Here is a 20,937-nt window from a genome sequence, read left to right as displayed (position 1 = left end):
ATGAACTCTGACGCATTTGGCAAAGTTAACTTGCCAACAGTTCAAGTTCGACTCTTGAATGGGCTGAGGTTAATGTTCTGAGAATAGATATTTGAACAAAGGTTTTATTGGCTGTAAGGATGTAAAAGATAATGATGGTGACATGGTATTGTTCTGAAGACGCGACTCATTACCCAATGTGGTGGCTCCACTGAACCACTGTAAGCACGGCCTTTTATACACAACACAAATAGCAAACATAAAGTCACGCCATTTTCAATATACTAGATTTCAGAGTTACCGTCGTGTCTAGTGGAAAAGACTTTTAGGCTCTTGATCTGGAGGTCCTAGGTTCGATTCCAGGTGAAGACATATCACAAGTCATTAATAAGATAATCAGCAGCTACTTCTTATAATCGACATAAGATTATGATGAACCGTATAATTCAAAATTTTCATATTTTTATTTACCATTTTACCTGCACATTCTTCTAAACTTTAAATTAGACATTATTCAATCGTTAATCTATTGTCCGATAATTTGATTGAACTTTGCTCGGCTTTCATTGTTCTTAAACTGCGTCAATGATTAACCCTGCATCTTCTGTGTCTTCAGATATTAGAAATTCATATTTATTCTTTAGTAATGTCACATTCCATTTACGGACAATTAGACGTCGGCAAGCATTTCATCCTTATATTATGGGTATAAACGTTTTGCCTCTTCCTTTTTGATGCGAACTGCAAAGGACTATCTGCCGTTGTCTGTTTTTCCAACTCGTTATAATCTGAGAGTCTTCAAGGCTAGAGTAAATAGGCTTTTGCTAGGTAAGCGTGATCCACACTAGACCACATGGTCACTTACTTTCAGGTGAGATTGTGGTCAAACGCGAGCCTATTTTATTTTAAAAAGAAATAAAATGCGCACCTATTCTACGAGCTATTAACCGGCGATAAAGTCTACCTTGTCGATGTTTATGATTGCCAATATACAAGTAAGTCTACATGGTATGGTCCCATTACTCTCGGGTTGCATATAAGATGCACTTTACTTGCAGATAGTTGCGTCACAAACCTGTTCACAGCCGGGTAGTATTACAACTAGCTTGTTGGTTGCATTCTTGAGATTATAGAAGGGCTACCCAAATGGTCGTGACCAGGATATTTGGAATGGATTAAGTAAAAATGTAAAAAATATTATTATCGTTAATATATCGCGAACTGTATAGTAAATTAAAAAAAAGAGAGTAAGATTATGTTTATTATGCGAGGACGCCACAGTGACATTAATGAAACAACATCGACAAAAAATTTAAATACGTCAACTCAATTAGGTATCACTGCGGTACCTATAGATGAGCGAGAATGGACAAACGCGAAACTGGGACAATTTCTAATATCTGTGGGGACAACTCAGCCACCGTCGGCTCACCACGTTGGTCTAACAAAAAGCTCGATGAGGTGTAGGTACTTAGTTCATCGTGTGATGAATGCCCATCTTACCACAGTAATGCATTGTAATACAGTCGTGAGCTTACACATGATCTATTTATAACTCAGAGGATAGACCCCAATAGTAGTAGAAGGAAATGACTGAAAACCAGCGCTGGATGGCGCCATAGCATGGCTCCATCACAGCACAAGCTGAGCCATTTTCTTTTGCCCGTATTCGTAATATTCATAGCTACCTACTTAGTTCTTATAGCAAATGTAAATTGTTACTGGCAATAAATATATTTTATTCTTATTCTTAGTAGAGATATTGGAACAAAATTCACAAATTGAAACCTATCGTGTATACCTTCCGTCTATGGCAGCCCTATGCCCTAGTATAAAAGGACTGTACAGTATGGCTGTATCCTTATTCGCATGGAGAGTATTTAGGGCAGTACTAACGATCGTTCGGTAGAGGAGTGAAAGATAATTACTGTTTTAATTAGGTTGCCCCAAGGATATTGATATACCTACGCATACATATACATATATGCTCACGTACTTAATCATTAGGGTGGCAAATTGGAAGTTGCTGCCAGTATTGGGGTCCTGACATAAATGTAATGTAATACATACATAAACTCACGCCTATTTCCCATCGGGGTAAGTAGAGACTATGGAATTCCATTTAGTTCGATCCTGACATACTTCTCTTGCTTCCTCCACATTCATCAGTCGTTTCATACACGCACGCCGGTTCAGACATGTACCTAATGTAATTACGTATATTTATAATTTTATGATTTTAGGTATTATAGCCTCTGTGGTCTAGTGATGGTGGGTTCATGATGGGGACAATGTCGAAATCACAGAGACTAACTATCCTTTGTTTGGCAAAAGCATTGCTTCGGAAGGCACTTTAACTCGTTGGTCTCAGGGTACTAGTTTAATGCGGGTTGGGTATACCCTACTAGGCTGATAAAGGGGAACTATTTTTTTTTTAAATAATATATGCTCGCGTTTGACCACAATCTCACCTGATGGTAAGTGACGATGTGGTCTAGGGTGGATCACGCTTACCTAGCAAAAGCCTATTCACTCTAGCCTTGAAGACTCCCAGATTATAACGAGTTGGAAAAACAGACGACGGCAGGCATTTCCAATCCTTCGCTGATCGCATATTATATTATATAAGCTGTTCATGTTATGTATGTTATAACAGCCTCCGTGGTCTAGTGGTTAGAGCGTTAGGCTCACGATCTGGAGGTCCGGGTTCGATTCCCGATGGGGACATTGTCGAAATCACTTTGTAAGACTGTCCTTTGTTTGGCAAGGACTTTTCAGGCTTGAATCACCCGATTGTCCGAAAAAGTAAGATGATTCCGTGCTTCGGAGGGCACGTTAAGCCGTTGGTCCCGGCTATTAGCCGTAAAAACACCTCCACCAACCCGCATTGGAGCAGCGTGGTGGAGTATGCTCCATACCTCCTCCGGTTGATTGAGGAGAGGCCTGTGCCTAGTAGTGGGACGTATATAGGCTGTTTATGTATGGATGTATGTATGTTATTACAAAATGAAAAGTTTATTTATTTCTGCTTGGCGCCATTCCAATTGTGTTTCTTTGTTCCTAATTTGAGTTAGAAGATTAGAGAAATTAATTGAAGTTTCGTCGGACATATCTATGTCAATCGGCTTACCACTACATTGCATCATAATTTCCCCGAAAACAAAGAAACTAGCTGCGAATTTTCTTTCTAATTTGTTACGATCTTTGCTACGAAACTAGGGATTATAAAGCAAGTTCATAATTTCGAATTGAAAGATCCGTGCCAATCGGCTTACAGTTATGTACTAAAGACACGTCTTCGTAATCTTTGAGTGTTAAGTCTGCCTTCGTAAGTAGGTATTAGGCTGAATCTCCACTGAAGTTCGACCTTTACGCGTTTAACCTCCCGTCGGACACAACTGGACGATACATTAATACGATTATGTTACCGGGTTGTGTCAGGGCCGCATTCAGTTCACAGTTCACGTGTGTTCATACACAGATAACTGAATACTTTGGAGTAGTCCACGTATTTAATAAATAGGAAAATCGATAACATTAATATAACGTATAGGTATAAGATGCAAGTTAGTAGACGTTACATGAGCCATGTCAGGGGCCTTTGGCGGCTCAATAGTAACCCGGTTGATGGGGTTGGTAATCCACCTCACAACCCATACGATAGAAAAAGAAGAAGGAATAACATATTATTTTTTTACTCCTCTGACTTGTCGCTAACTTCCATAGCGGCGTATGCCAGATACCATATTGTAGCGTTATAGTGAAAACACCGTAAGCGACTTTTTAAAAAGTCATTCAGATTAATTTTTCTCCAAGAAAACCTCGATATCATTCAATTAATTTCATTCTGGGCAAAAATTAAGGCTACAAATGTGTTAAACTAATTAGTTATAATAAGTCTAGGTAAGCGGACCCTGTGAAAAACGGGAAAATTACTACGGGGTAGAGTTATAATAAGTCATAAGCTGGATTGTGTGTAAGTTGTATAAATTACACTCAATATTGTAATAAATGATGAATGCTCATATTTAACAATTACAATTACAAAATATTATAAACTAACTAGGTAATCTATAACAGAAAGTTGGGTGAGGTGTGCGTATTCTGTTCTTACTTAGTTTTATTATTATTGTTTTTATGATTTTGGTTTGTTTTTCTTTTTGTATTGGATTTTTTTTCTGTGTATTTATTGATTTCCGTATGGTTTCTGTCCTGTGTTAAATGTAATGTACCTGAATGTCTGTGTCTGTGGTGTCTGGAAGTAATAAATGTTTCTTTCTTTCTTTTGTGATGGATATACATCTGACTACCCCCATCGGGATAGAGTCGTGAGCTTATGTATGTATTTATAAATATCATATAGTTGAAAATGTATTCATATTATAATGTCTAATTAGCGATACAAATTAATTCACAAACCTTGAACTACAACGCAATATTACTTACTACTCGATTACTATCGATACCTCGATGACTATTTGCACATAGAATAAAACATTCACCATAGTGTAATAACTGTACGTACACATTATTTATGTCATTAATGTTTTGTTTTACAATAACATCTTTACCCAGCTTTATCTTAATTCGGATTGTCAAAAGTACATCCATCGCGAAATGACCTAGGAGTTGTAAATCTTGCAAACGATTGACGAGTCACCTTATATAAATTCCATACATTTTTATCATTGTCTTAGCTAGGCTGGGCGCAAGTCTCTCCTCCAGTAAACATTTAAGACGACATGATGGTAACCAGGTGACCGCGAATCTTGATAAGCTTAATTATTTTAACAGTTGTTTTTTTAATACAAACAAGAATACAGTGGCCCCCACAGTTTTTACCCTGAGTTCGGCCCTGTCCCAAACATGCGAGTGACCTTTCCGTAAGACACAGTTCCACAAAAGGCGAGGGTAATCGAGGTGTTACGATACCTTGTAAGGTGATGCCGAGAATTATACCTTACTTATGTTCCTAGCTATATTATTGTATACGCTGGTCTTTGTATTAACACATTGTATATCTTTATGATAATTCGAACTAATAAAGTTGAGAAAATATTGCAGCTTTGTTGTTTATATTACTGCGCGTGTACAGTGTATGGGGATCTATTCCCTTTTCAAATATCATACCTACCTTATCCTACGCTACTTACATTACTACTTTACGCTACTTTATTATACCCTATGTCACAAATAATCGTTAATTTAATAGGTCATGCGGAATTTTGTTGAGAGGCAACTATCTATATGAAAGCGAAATACCACTCACTGATTAATCTTGCCTAATTTTTGCCTGATTAATGTTGCCTGAATGAAATTGCTCTAGAGAAATAAGGTCGCTCAAGTTGTAATTTATTTATATGTAATGTCTTTTTGTTAAAATAAAGTTATGTGCAATAAAATATATTTGATTTGATTAATCTCGGGAATCCGCCAACCCGCAATGGAGCAGCGTGGTGGAGTATGCTCCATACCCCCTCCGGCTGATTGAAGGAAGGCCTGTGCCCAGCAGTGGGACGTATATAGGCTGTTTATGTTAATCTCGGGAATCATGAATCTGAAAATACAAGTGCTAGGGAGTCTCAAATTTTGCGTGAGGGTTCCTTTCAAGGCGTACGTGCTAAACATTAGCGTAGGGGCTAAAAAATGAGTTGAAAGTTTGTATGAAACTTTTGTCAATTTAAAGTTAGAATCATGACGCAGACGAATTCGCGGGCTGGCAGTTAGTTACAAATAATTTTATTAATAGACGCCTTAATTCCAAAATGAACTTGTAAAGTTATTTAGGTATATTTCTGAAAACATAACAATATTTCTCCTATTACAGGAAAAGATAACCTAATTTTAGACTGTTGGTCCCTCCGGTCCTGTGGTACACCGGCTTGCTTCTCAAACGGGAAGCACTGGTTCGATCCCCGATAATGGACTTATACTAATCAGTTAATCTTAGTTTCAGTTTTCGCTACAGCAGTTGGCTCACGCATTACAGACGGCGATACGGCTCACCGCCTATCACTGGTCTAATATAAAGCTCGATGAGGTGTGGGTACTTAGTTCATCTTGCCATGAATGCACCTCTGACTACCCCAATTGGGATACAGTCGTGAACTTATGTATGTATGTATAACGTAATAACGTAATTTTAAAAACACGGCGGAAATTAACATTTATTTCCACTACGACCGTAGCGCCAGAGCCGATTCTTTAATTTCCGTTCGTAAACACAGATGTCGCTGCTAGGAAATGTAATATTGTCTCTGCCTCTAAACTGAATTGGTTTGCTCGCGGCGATGTCGCGCCAGTAAATATGAAATTCAAGTTGTTTATTGGCCGTACGATATACAGTGTCGCAAGAGTTTAAAATTGATTTTAAACGTCCAACTTGTTAGTCTAACAAAAAGCGCGGTGAGGTGTGGGTACTTAGTTCATCTTACGATGGATGTACCTGTGACTACCCCAATTGGGATATAGTCGTTTATATTATGTTATGTCAAATTGTGAGTGTAATATTAATAAAGTGCAAAACTATTGCAGTTTATTATCTATTTATGTTCTTATTAATAATAAAGGTAAGATCTATGATTTCGACCGATATTAGGTTATTGACGTTATTGCCTGCCTACCTCCAAAGCCACATTGCCTATTCTCTGCTTTAACCTTTACAGGCTTTACTTATTTAAGTATCCAGAAAACAATGACTTATCTTGCGCATGGTTAGAAATAATAACATTATTGAAAATAGTTACATCATTTTTCAATTGGGTAGTTTCGTAGGTCAAAAATAAATTATGAAATTCTGATTACTAAATAAAAACAGACCTAAATGTGATAAAAAACATTTTTTTTTTAAGTGCGACATTTGTCACGTTTTTCTAAGACGTCCCAGGGTGCTTTTTCATACAAATTTCATAGTAATTTTGTGTGTCTACGTTTAGTAAAAAGTAACTGATTTCACTAGCTAGAAACCCTATTTCAAAGATCCTTATTCTTTTAGGGGATGTTGGTCTGCCCAGTTCACTTAGTACTTGCTTTTGTAAAGTTTAGTCTTGCAAAGAAAGCAGAACTGTCGTTTACCTAGAAGCAGTGTAAATGCGAACACAATGACTTGCAACTACTCGTATTAACAATAGGCTAACCGATGTCTAAATAAAGAATCATCACATGTTTATTTTGGGAAAGAAAGACTAACCTTGGCATTAGCTCCCTACGCCGACGTGACGCCCTGATAATGGCATATAAAACAAAAGCCCATCAAATGCCAAACGCTTAACATTTGCCATTCTATTTATAAAATTCGCCTTGTCACTGCACTGAAATAGCCTGAACTTCGCAACACTGAGAGAATGACCCATGAACATTTTTCAAAGGCTAGCCCGAAATATACGTATGTTTAGGAAACCTTTATTAACCTGCTGAAGACTTTAAAATGTACAAAAATGAGATATGGGGGTTTGAAAAGGATATTCAAAAGAATGATGCGTGTTATGAACGTTAAAATCTTCTATTTTGATAAAGTTTGTAGAACATTTTTTTCGTGAACGTATTTTTATTGCTAGTTAGACTTGTTTACAATGGTGAACGGATATAGGTACAATAAATCTGAAGTAGAATTATGTAAGAGTTCTGTAAATATTTTGTCAAACTACGATAAATTAACCTCAAATATTCTAAAAGATGATACTGATCTCTATTCCAGGCGTTATAACTAAAGTAACTTTTGTTTGAAGTATGAAGTAAACTTCTAACATTATGGGTCAATACAAAAACAACGAAACACTTTTATGGCCAACATATTACACTCTTACTACCCGTCATATTGAGGTCACTTTTCCGGCAATTTTCCTCAAATAAAAGTCTTAGGAACTTCGACACACGCGGTTGATATTTGAAGCTACCCATATTTCTCATATCGTAAAAGCAACTAGGCGGAAAATTTCCCTATGACGTTGCAATTTCCCCCCTCAACACTGAAATAGCAAAAGTATGTCAATATGGGACTCTACCCTTTATGTTAGTTCAGAGAGGTGCCTTTTGAACGCGCCTTTTTTATTTGTAAGTATAATACACATTTCGGATTCCATGTTTGAACGTTGGCGCTTCTGAATTTAATTCACGGAATGATGAATCATACATCAGCTTCCGAGAAAATTCCTGACTTTAGAGGAATATAGGGAAATTCTTCGGAAGTGAAAACATTTCAACATGATTCTGGGAAATTTAAGACGACCAACAACGCAACGAAAGAACAACTTAGGGTAGAGATAAAACAACTTTGACAGCTTTTAGACAATTTTCTGACGGACATTTCGAAAGGGGAGTAACGAACACCGTCCTAAATCAACTTGAAAATGGGGGGTCAACCTCATCAATTCTCTATAGGAAGTTTGAAGAGTCAAAGTAAAACAATGACTGATGTGATTAGGGCTAATGTTCTCGAACAGAAAAGTGGATCGTGACCTGTCAACATTACCTTTTTCACCAAACAACTTTAAGTTTACCACTAGAGCTATGAAACTTTCCATTTGTTCAAGTGGATAGGGTCGAAAATAGGTGTTTTTGCGTGCAAACGCGTCGCGGTCCCGGTTGTAATTTTGGACGGGTATAGCACGCAATTTTGGAGCATGCTATTTTAATTTGCGTTGCTAGGCGCGACAGGTCGTTACAAGCATTTTACGACGTACCATCAGAGGATAGATTCGTTTTTAAAATTCCAATTATTCTCTCATTCCACCTCTGGGCACGTTACATTCATCTGCTAGTCTCATTCACAATCTATCTCAATAATCCAATCGTAATAAAAAACCTTTGTCAAAATTTGTATTTTTTAAAACCTCATGTAGATAAATTATTAATTAAAAAAAAAACATATTTTGGGTTTACGTTATAAATGACGTGTATAACGACGTGTGAAGTGTAATATTGAGATAAATAACGCTACGTATTTCGTAAAGATATCCTATTTAAAAAATATATTTATCGCTACATGAGCTTTGTTTATAACTTTTATCGGCGTCAATTAATTTAGTTTTTACTAAACCCTTATCGCTTTTGTAGCGCATTTTTCACTCCTTATACTTTGTAAAAAAATATACGCGGCGAAACAGACACATATTGGGTAGTCAAGTAGACATTTTTCAAAATATTACTGCTTAGGGACCTACTAAACAACAGGTAGAATCCTTATCATAAAATCACGCCTTGGTTTTCGTGACTATGTAATTAAAGAAATGAATATTCCGTCGTTAACAAGTGACCTTGCAGTCACGCGAATGTTACGAATCGTTCTTTAGTTAGATTTATAATATTTGTCACGACAGCTCATTAACAATGTACAATAAATGTCCGTGTTCTGTTTGTAAATAGAAAAAATAAAAATGGGAAAATGCTGCACCTACAAGAGCGTGGCTTTTAAATTGATGATGATGGACAACTTATTAGCCGAATTGAATCTACTGTCTCACTCATCCCCCTAGCATTATCCCTCACAGGGTCCGCTTACCTAACCTAAAGATCTGACAGGTCAGATTTTTTTACAGAAGCGACTGCTTGTCTGACCTTTTAACGGTTTCAACCCGCGAAAGGAAAACCAGCCCACTACAGGTTAGGTCACATGCCTCCGAAAATGCTGTCCGCGGGAATGTGGGTTTCCTCACGATGTTTTCCTTCACCGCTGAGCACGTGATAAAAATGTATGATCCAAAAATGCACGACCTCAAAGTGAGCGGCAAGCGTTGTACCATACTGGACTACCACGGCTCAAATCAGAAATCAGAAAACATTTATTCGCTTACCTCAACTTCATCTATAGTCGCACTAAATGTGAAATAAGAACACATGTAAATGACAGTGATTGAAACCTCACAACAGAACCTGAGGCCCAATCGTTTAACTCAATTTATATTTTCACAGATTCTGATAGGAACCATAACGCTGTGATTGGTTGAAACTGACAGCCCCTGTCAGTTCATTGACATTTTAGCCAATCACAGAATAGAATTCTACCTGTCAACACCGTGTTTAGCTCATTGGGTATTTAGTTACATACAACACTAGCACACAAGCTCCAGACAAATTTAATAGACAAATCTGTAGCTACGTTAATCATATCACACTTCATTCAAAAATGCAACAAACGCAATCAATACAAAGAGTTTATGTATGTATGTACGTATTTAATGTATGATGACAATGAACTAAGATATTACTGCTGATCACCTGATTGTAAGTAAGATGATCCTTGGGAAGGTACTTTAAGCCGTTGGTCCCCGTTACTACTTACTGATGTAAGTATGTAGTCGAGTAGTAGTAAGCAAGAATAACCCTGACGCCAGGGTTGATGAGGCTGGTATTCCACCTCACAATCCACACGACAAGAAGAAGATGAAATAACATGACAAAACTTTAAAAGTAAGTATTATTGGAAAAAAATACATTTACTTGGTTATTTTTTCCAACAATACTTACTTTTAAAGTTTTGTAGTATTGTGTATTACATGGCTGGCGAGCAGTATACAAGGTGTTAGTGATATCGTAACGAAAATTTTGAAGGATGATTCAGACCATGATTCTGAGTTGAAATCAAGTGGCATTTTCTGTCGCTATAGTATGGAACTGAAAATAAAGTATATGACGTATTATATTATACATCCTGATTCAATGAATGGCATGATTATGTTATGATTTTTATACGAGAATACTTTTCATAGCAAAGCTTTGTTATTGATTGGCCACAAACTCGAAACCTCTTACCGCGCCCACAATGGATCTGCTTGGTGGCGGAAGACCTTCCTGTACCAAATAATAAACATTTATAAGCTGAAAATTTTCAATTAACTAAAGGGAAGTCCGTTGCTCAGTTGTCACTTGTTAATGTAATATTTAGTAGTTGATAATTGATATGGACCAAAGCTAATCTAATCTAGCCTGCAAGATCCCACTGCTGGACAAAGGCCTCCTCTTCTTCAAAAAAGCCCCCCTTCCCTTCTTCGAGCTATAAAGAGAAAAAAGACGGTCTAAGTTATATAAGTATTCAATATTCTAGATAGATTGGGCCGGCGTCGGCTTAATACCGATACATAGATGGAAAGATTTTTGCATGGACCGGAGGAGGATCCGATGGTGCAATTCCGGCTTGACGGGAGCTGCCGATTTAAGTCCCGTCCGAGTCAGATTTTTTTGCGATTTATTTTTCTCTTTATGAGTTTCCCTAATCACGAGTAAGTGCTATAAAAACAAATGTCATTGAAAGTTAAGTCAGTCACTATATGGGTGACTGATTAGTTATTTTCATTTTGGACTCATCGTCATGGACAAACTATAATAACTAAACATCCGGAAAGAATTAAAAACCTAGATGGCGCTGAAAACTATGAGCGTTTTCATACTTTGCAATGCCATCTAACATTTATTGGTGAAACTACTAAGAGCTGTAGATAACTATTTCGGATCGCCTTTATGAGTTTGAACTCATGTTTGGATCATAGTCATTGATATCACGTGGTTTCCAAGGTTTCGACACGGTTAATAGTACCTTATAAGCTCTCTATAACAAGGGACTTAAACATAGCTGGCAAGGAGTGGGTGTATGCTATGCTATGTGTATAAGTAGCAATTAAGCGTTGTAGCGTTAAGTCGTTGGTCCCGATTACTACTTACTGATGTAATTATGTAGTCGTTATATGAGTCACGTCAAGGGCTTTTGGCGGCTCAAATAACCCTGACACCAGGGTTGATGAGGCTGGTATTCCACCTCACAAGCCACACGATAAAAAGAACAGTAGCAATTTACTAAAAAGTATACCTAAACATTCAGTCCACCAAACCACTACAAAATAAATATGACTCAGTATTCGCAAGTTCCTAATTATTTTAATACCGCAAAATGTTTGTAAGGCATTGAACCGCGCCCTACTTCCATACTAACATGGAAACATGCAAAAAACAGGAAATTACATGTTTCACGCTATTCCGTGAACAGAAAAAGGTCATTATCTCAATTATTTAGCGCAGTCCTGAAACTATACTTTCCAGTTGGTAAAACTTGTTCTCTATTCAAACATAAATTCATACTGATAAAGTGGAAACCAATGAAGGGAGATGGAACATATTATGCTATATCAAAAACATTGGTGTATACATAGGTAAGTACAAATATCTCTATTACATCAAAATGTGCATCGACTACATTTTCTTTTGCCAAAACATTCTCATCAAGAAATATAGCCAATCGTTTCGCTGATAGATATCGACGTATTTCTCGAGATATCGCAGGGTGGTATCGGGTATGCCCTTGACAACGAATTGTATTGATCTGATTTGTTATAAAATGCTTTTGCACTGAAAAAAGTAAATAAGTTTTCCAGAAAAAGACAAAGCTTTTGAATACTTTAAACTATTTTTCACACTGTTTGTTATTAGATGTCGGCTTGTCTAGTAAAGAAGAAACGAAATTCTTTTTCTTTTTTAATTTTGACGTGACTTATTGTAGTTTTGCCGCAGATGGCATTAACTACTTGGCCGGAAAACGGAATTCCACATTCAAGAAAAGTTAACTAAATACTGTTTCTACTGTTTTTACGTAAACTTAGCCGGAGCCGTGGTAGCCCAGTTGGTACAACGCTTGCCTCTCACCTTTGAGGTCGCAGGTTCGAACCCAGCACATGCCTAAACCAGTGATTGTCAAATTTGTTTTCGAATTTATGTTTGGATCATAAACGATCAGCACGTGCTCAGTGGTGAAGGAAAACATCGTGAGGAAACCCACAATGCATTTTCGGAGGTATGCGACCTAACCTGTATTGGGCTGGTTTTCCCTTCGCGGGTTGGAAGGCCAGACAGGCAGTCGCTTCTGTAAAAAACCGGACCTGTCAAATCGTCATGTTAGGTAAGCGGACCCTGTCAAAAACGGGATAATTCTAGGCGGATGATGACTTTTTCTACGTAAACTGTGTCAAGACATTAAGTGTCCTCGTGGTTTTGATCGGATTAGCGGTAGGAAGAGATTTCCCCGTTCCTAAATAGCCTTAGGTCTTTCAAGAGCCAGATCGGGTGATTGTCATCTTTACTTCCTTGACAAGGCCAAGATCTTTCAATAGAATATATAGCCAGCAATGCCATTAAAGGCACGCAATTTCCATGACGCTAGGTCAGCAACGACGAGAGTACTCGAAACAAGGAGTGCATTGTCACTCCCCCATGCCAGTTATCTCCATTTACCAAAGCCACACTATCTACTCACTATTCACCCCTGCTAGAGTCTACAAGATACTAATCATCCTTTTACGGTCTTTAAAGTGACAGAATGTGTCGCTAAAATAGTATGAAGAAGTTTTGCTACAGTTCATTTTTCAATTTGACGGTTTATTAAAAGTATTTCAGCAAAAGAAGTGGTCATGAATAAAGATGCAGCAAAAATTGGTGCAGCAAGCTTTTTCTAACTTCAACACCATCGTAACAATTTTTTACGAGACCTATAGATTTACCTGAAGTGGCATTCATTGGCCGTACAAATACATTCATTCATTTCCTATACCTAAAGGTTGCCTGGAAGAGATTGCTACCTTAGCAGTAATGTCGCCAGTTGTACTACCTATCTAATTATAATACCTAATGTATTTTTTATCTGATTTAAATGCAATAAAGTTTTTTTTTTTTTTTTGTAAATATTGAGCGGAGAAGGCTCGCGGTACAAAATTGAAGACAACAGGCCTGAGGGTGCCCAGTTGAGCGTTTTCATGTACGCATTTGCAACAAATTAGACATCGTAACTTATCACATCACAACAGGAATTTCCAATTCAATTAACATAGTAAATAAATACTTATCAGCGGTCAGTCAACAGTTCAATATTTGGTTGTAGACTACTCCTTCAAAGCAAGCTATAGTCGCCTGTGTTTTAATGCCTTAAGAATGCTTTATGAAGCATCGTGCCACCCCTCAGTTGAAGAGGGGGTGACAAAGCTGTGGCTTGCAAGGTCGGCAATACTGAGTGCACTCCAGCTCGCACTTGACTGAACTGAGGTACACTGCGTTATACTGCCAAGTTATTGAACTTTCATAATGGAAACTATACATAGTTCCAGAAGGGGATGAGATGACATCTGCTAAAGAGGGTTGCTATGATGTAAGGGTTGCCAGTCATACCAGATTATATAGCATCGAGCTGCACTTAAGTTGTCCTACCTATATATTTTAGAACAGCAATATAGTACGCAAAAGTACTATCTGTTTCTCTTTATTCAAGAGCTGCGCTCTTGTCGGTGGGGTAATCGTCATTCCTCTGTTCTTCCCGCCAAATCCTTCACCTTCTGATACGTTACGACCTGCACCTTCTCTTTTATTTGTTTCATAAATGTTCTCCTAGGTCTACCCATTCCTCTCTTCCCTTAAATTTTTCCTTCTATGATGTTTGTTATAAATGAATCGTGTCGTATCAGGTGGCCAATCATATATCCTCTCCGGTTTCCGGGGAAAAGTACTATAGTATTTAAAATTTAATATTTCGACCACTTGTCAAAAAACATTTCCTATACAGATCTCTCCTTTCAAAAAAGGTGGCAACCTTAGATACATGTACCATATCAGCTAAAATACTGAAGTACATTAGAAACAAGAAAAAATGTATTTATAAGTAAAAGTAGGTACAAAACATAGTTGTCGATGGGAAAGACAACCGATTAAGTTATACTGCCTTCCTTCTCACGGGTAAATAAATTATTTGGAGGATTTGTGCAGAAATGTGATCGCAGTATTCTAGCGTCTCAAATAACTCCTTATATCGTTTCACATTAGATCTAGGTGCCGCATAATTGACTTCTTAGAAACATGAAGTAAGTATATTACTAACAAAACATTTTGTACAATATACCTATTCGTATAAGTACTTTATATTTAGGTATAACACACAAATGCATTTTCAATCTTCAAGCATTTACTTCATATTCCTTAGATCTATAATTGATATAGAATATCATTATTTTCTTATCGGATTTTAAGTTATCATACTAACTCTTTATATAGGTAGTATCGTTAAAATTTATAGCCATTTAGATTACATCCTAATTCTACTACGAATAAGGGACATTACAATACTACTTTGATGAGTTTGCTCTTGGTTCCAGACTTGCTCGAAGGCATTGACGAGGCCTACGATGGAGCTCGCCCAGGAGGTGCCTGTTCACTCTGGCCTTGAAAGCACCCGGGTTATATGCATTCGGGAATACAAAAGACGGCAGAGAATTCCACTCCTTAGCAGTGCGCATAATGAAGGACGATGCGAAGCGCTTTGTGCGAATAGTTGGGATATGCACCAAATAGTGATGGAACCCAGTCGTACGTCTTGGATATAACGAACTCTTTCAGAATCGCTTCACTTTAAATAACAATTTTGCTACTGTAACGCGACCTGTATCACTACAAAAAGTTCCTATGTGCCTAAGGCTGCTTTTCCACCAGAGCTGTGCGAGGTAGGAAAAAATCTACTAATAGAATCACTTCATTTTCCTAGCCTCGCTCAACTCAGCTCTGGTGGAAAAGGGTTTAGCGAAGCGAGGTCATTCTACATACAAAATAAGCGAGAAATGTGTACGAAGGATCGCACATTTGCACATTTTGATAGCTCGCACAGCTCTGGTGGAACCCCTACACATTTCCACAGCACCGCCACGTACGACACATTTTACTCGTACATCTGTGGTGGAGAAGCAGCCTAAAGGTCCTAAATTACACATCAAACATCCTACTTCATATCGCGTTGAACGATATTTAATAACATAAGCAAAGTTAAACGCTCGAACGCGCTTTGGAGATTACCCAGGTACTTTCTTTTCATATTTTATATTACTTTATACCGAATTGTGTATACAAAAGCGATTTTTTTCGTATTAAGGGGCCGAGGTCATTAAATGTATTTCAGCTTATTGCATCGTAACAGCAATGTGGCACGGAACGATCAGAATTAAGTGTTATTATGTTATAATTTGTTTGAATAAATGGCTACGTGTGTTGTTGGTCCATTCATTATTCCTAATCGTAGTCATAGGCCTAATTTGCGTTTGTATATGTACGTGTATACTAATCTCTTAAGTAGCCAAGAGCAGACTTCAAAAATATGATATGCCACATATCTCATCTATACACATCATCATCATCATCTCCCTAGCATTATCCAGTTTTTTACAGGGTCCGCTAACCTAACCTGAAGATTGCCCGTCTGACCTTCCAATCCGCGAAGGAAAAACCAGCCCAATACAGGTTAGGTCAAATTCATTTCTTGGAAATGTGAGTTTCCACACGATGGTTTCCTTCACCGCTGAACAAGTGATGTAATTATTTATGATCCAAACATGAATTTGAAAGCAAATTCGACATTCATTGGTTTAGGCCTGTGCTGGATTGGAACCTGCGACCTTAAAGTGAGAGGCAAGCGTTGTACCAACTGGGCTACCACGGCTCATCTACGGCCCGGCTCACGGTTTATCGCATCTATGCATATGTCAGAGAGTAAATAATAACACTACGTATAGAAGGGTAACTCTCCTCTCCGCACCAATTCGTGTCTGCCGCTGAGCAAGGTTTACCTCACCCCCTCTTGGTCTTACTTTAGTCTAAATAACCATAAGCCCTTAAGAAGCGCGCGCGGATTTTCTGTCTCGCTCTCATTACGCGGTAAGACGACTCGTGGTTAGATTGAGATTTACGTCGTGAGTCCGGGGTGCGAACTTGTTTAAAAACAAAAATATTTGGTTTTAAAATAGGAATCTTATGTTTTTTTTTTTATCGAGGTGCGGTGTGCCAACTGGCGTAAACTACTTGGCCGGAGAATGTATGAAAGCTTCAATACTCACGTTGATCTTGTTTTTGGCTCGCTCTATGGCCTTGGTGTCCTCCTTCTCAGGGCTCAGCCGGCAGACCCTCGCTCGCCAGTCGTTCGCGCCGGCTGCCTGGAGCGCCGCCAGCCTGGAATACCACAAACATGATGGGTTAGATGATCCGTCCTTCGGAAGGCACGTTAAACCGTTGGTCCTGGTTATAATGACATCGTAACGAAAACTTTAGAAGGACGGTTTAGACCACAATTCTGAGTTGATATCAAGTAGAGATATCAGTCGCAAGAGTATAAAATGTTCATGAATTTGCCAACAAGAAAATCCACTTGATATCAACTTAGAATCATGGTCTGAATCATACCTCTCAGTATTTGTTACGCTGTCAATAACACCCACATGTACTTGTATGTATCTGCTGGAAAATCGACAAAAGTATAGGATTGAAAATAATTTTCAAAAACACAAAAAAAAATCATGAATTTTGCGACGGAAAATTCCACTTGATATTAACTCAGAATCATGGTCTGAATCATCCCCCTCAGATGTTACTAACACCCCGTATATAAACAGAAACATCAAACAAACAAAACAAGTACAGTCATGAGCAATATAATGTACCCACTTTAGGACTCTGTCGCACTAACATACTTGACATTTAGTGAGACTTACAGTTCAATTTGTCAAAAAGTTAATGTGACATGGTACCAAAGTGTATACATGTTAATGCTCGTGACCGTACGCACACTAATTATAATTACGAATTCAATATTTACTGTCTCGGACACAAGTGTTATCTAACGTTTATCTGCCCTCATTAGAAACAATTAGTAGGGAAGTATTATCGTTACATCCACGTTCCGCATTTTGTAGAGGTAAATAATGTCTATACAGACTTCTATTTCACATAGAATTTAATAACCTACACGACTGTGGTATTTGTAGCCTATGGTATTTGGAGACTATTTTAATAGAATATTATAATGGGTTTTTTGTTTTGGCAAGAGGGAAACCACTGCCATATTTTTCCCTAATAAAGTAGCATGGAGAATGCTACACCGACAAGAGCGTGGCTCTGATTAGTGATGATGAGAACGATTATTGATGAACGATTCGGGACTATACTCATACGATCACCCCTAGTATATCTTAAGATTTACCCTAGTACCTATCTACGGGCTTTTACAGTAGCAGGCACGTTAAAACAAGAAGATATTGAATTCAGAGAAAATCTAATAGATTGTATTTCAAGAACCGTTTGATAAGACAATGCCAATGACCTATAAAGCACATTATCAGAGAATTCAAGCTTTCAGAACATAGAGCGATAGTGCGATAAAACGACGCATCGTTTGGCTTTTCGATTACTTAGGTACATAAAACAATCCTCATTTTTTTTTTGAGCGTTACCTTATAGTAAAAACCTTATAATGAACACCAAATTCTGAAGTGCTTTTTATTAACAAAACCTCGCAACAGAGACCCTAGTTTTAATCCAGAATAAAATTTTACAAAGTAAAATCTTTATTTTACCCTTCTTTTTAGCCTAAACTAGGATACCCTGTGTTTTAGGACTCCACCTTCAGAAAGTCATGGTCAAGAGAAAATAACAAGCATGGAAAAAAAATAGTATATAAGTAAGTATTTTGAGGTTTTCACTATAAAGCAACGATACTCGTATCTTTTCTTAATTCCCATAGAAATATTTTAATAATCATAAAAAAAATACTAAATAAGAATAAAAAAAATATAATCAAACGGATAATAATAAACAACACAATTCAATAATAGTTTCCTTATGAAATAATTCCACAATAATTCGCTTTACTATTTTCCTTATTCGATTCCTTTTTGTACTTCGAAATAGTTAATAATAATTTTGCCAGGACAGTATGCTAAATAAGCGCTAATGTTGGTACTATACTATGCCATAGAATAAGGAATAAAAACGTATAGAACGGCCACTGTCCGCTCCCCACCAGCGGCTGAGCTAGGTTTACACCCCCCGGTCTTACTTAAGTCTTCTATCGTACGGGCGTCAGACATCACACACACAGATGCGCGTGTACTATATCGTCAATGTGTAGTGTTAGTAAAACAAGGCATTTTGTATGAAGTGTCCGGGGTTTGATAATGCTACGAGTACTACCTATACGCGCCGTATTATGCGTCTATTTTGTATGATAATGACAGGTTATGTTTAGAAATGTTTGAATTATGTATTACATGCGATAATAATGTGACATTGAATGAAAGCTTCGACCGAAAGGTCAAAATATCAAACTTCCTTTATCAAGGCAGCTTGAGGCCAGACAATACCAGATACATTGGGACATTTTGAAGAATTACATATGAAAAAAAAGTTTTTATAAAATAAAATCCGTGATGCCCTGTTCGGAAATCGCGTGACTTACTCGTAGGTACAACGTAGAGTCACGGGTTGGAGTCCAGGCTTGGGCTAGAGCCCAACCATCTTCTTTTTTTCTTGGCCCCGTTGTTGTCTTGGTACTTGATAAGACTGAATTCACTTTTGGATCATAAATAATTGATATCACGTGGTTTCCAGAATTTGTGCTCAATTATCGACTTGCCACGACACCCATAGCTGGAGTGAGTGTAGTGCGTATCCTTATACTGTACATCTCTGCCTATCCCTTCGGGGAAGCAGACGTGATGCTATGATATTCAAACCCATTGAACAAATTAAGTAGACCACTCTCGACCGAATATTATGACTTCAACACTAAAAAGTAGTTTTTTAGGGTTCCGGGCCTCGAAAATAAAACGGAACCCTTATAGGATCACTTTGTTGTCCGTCTGTCCGTCGATCCGTCTTTTTCTTCATTCACGTGGTTTCCAGGATTCGTGCCCGGTTAATGCCAAATGAGCTCACTCTCTATTACATGGAACTTAATCATAGGCGAGGAGTGGCGTCCTTTACCTTTACGTGGTGGAGTGGAGTGGTATACTTATTTACAATCATAGAGTAACACGGACCTCCGCGGACCGGAAGGGAGTAGCCACCCAAGTAGCAATCAAGAATTGTGATTAAGTCATATATGTCTAAACTTTAGCTAAAGTGAGATTTATCCAAATCAAATAGGACTTATTAGGACTTCATAAATTCATTTCCTTCTTTAATACTATATAGTTTTCAACAAATCCTACTTTAGATAATTTAGAATACACAAAACCAAGTTAAGTATTCACAAAACTATTTAGTCTTATCTCAGCCTACTGTTAAGTCTACAAGTATTCTTTTACTTTACTCAGATTATTTAAAGGCTCACTTAACACTAAATTGATTTAGTGAAGTATCAGTTTAGTCTTGTAAAGTAAAAATTGATTGCCTAGATATACTTAAGGCAATTTTTATTATTTGTTGCTCCTATACAAGACTGTTTTATTCGTTTTTGACTACAATAAGTAAAACATAAGAAAAGTCTATTCAATGGACGATAAAATCGAAATAGAAGCAAGCAGAAAGATGGATGAAGTCCAAATAATAAAAGGATCTGGTGGTTTTCGAAGGCAGAATATTAAATACAGAAAATTAACCTGTGATAATGCACATCCCACTGTTTTTGTTAGCGATGCGATATCTTCTTCATTGCCATAATTTTTTTTATATCGATTGGTATAACACAATCATTTAATTTTGGCAAAAAAATCGTAAGTTCCTGTTTTTCAAATCCGATCCAGCGTGTGGCGGCCCAGGGTACCTACGTCTCGCACAAATCTTCTCAAAAATGACTAAGCTAGTCTAACCTAGTCTAAGCGCACGGCAAGACTACACCATGAAAAATCGAGTTTTATATTAAAACCTGCTAAGTTCAAATATAAAATTAGGTACCTATTAGTCTAATAATAAATAAATCCAATCAAAAACATAAATGTGAAATGAGAGCCAAGTTCAATATTATGCAATGCTTTGGTTGTTGACTTCAACGACAAAAGAAGTGACATCTAAATGGGTGCCAAGTTCAATGGTCAGTCCTGAAATTTATTTATAAGTAACAGTATAACATATCATATCTTCTTATAACATAAGATAATATATTGTAGCCTAAGGTCTGTCTTATTGTAGGTAAGTACATATCTTCGTAACGCGTGGGTCCTTTTAAAAGGACAAATT

At 37.5% G+C, this 20,937-nt stretch overlaps 2 protein-coding genes across 7 annotated transcripts in view; one reads left to right on the top strand and one right to left on the bottom strand.

Moving 5' to 3' along the window:
• The window catches only part of LOC126372426 (supervillin-like), a 314,398-nt gene that overhangs the window by 27,982 nt on the left and 265,479 nt on the right, over nucleotides 1–20,937 (bottom strand). For 4 of the 5 annotated variants that reach the window (XM_050018165.1, XM_050018168.1, XM_050018166.1 and 1 more), the window contains 2 exons: nucleotides 16,824–16,935; nucleotides 10,729–10,767 (listed from right to left, as the gene is read on the bottom strand). In XM_050018165.1, the coding sequence (XP_049874122.1) occupies nucleotides 10,729–10,767; nucleotides 16,824–16,935 (151 nt within the window). The remainder of the gene's footprint in view (nucleotides 1–10,728; nucleotides 10,768–16,823; nucleotides 16,936–20,937) is intronic. The other variant, XM_050018167.1, reaches the window with a different exon arrangement.
• Nucleotides 1–20,937, top strand: part of LOC126372577 (nuclear envelope phosphatase-regulatory subunit 1) — a 598,500-nt gene that overhangs the window by 506,570 nt on the left and 70,993 nt on the right. The window lies entirely within an intron of this gene.

The sequence above is a fragment of the Pectinophora gossypiella genome, chromosome 14 (assembly GCF_024362695.1).
Source record: "Pectinophora gossypiella chromosome 14, ilPecGoss1.1, whole genome shotgun sequence".
Lineage (NCBI taxonomy): Eukaryota > Metazoa > Arthropoda > Insecta > Lepidoptera > Gelechiidae > Pectinophora > Pectinophora gossypiella.
This window is presented reverse-complemented; position numbering and strand designations above follow the sequence as displayed.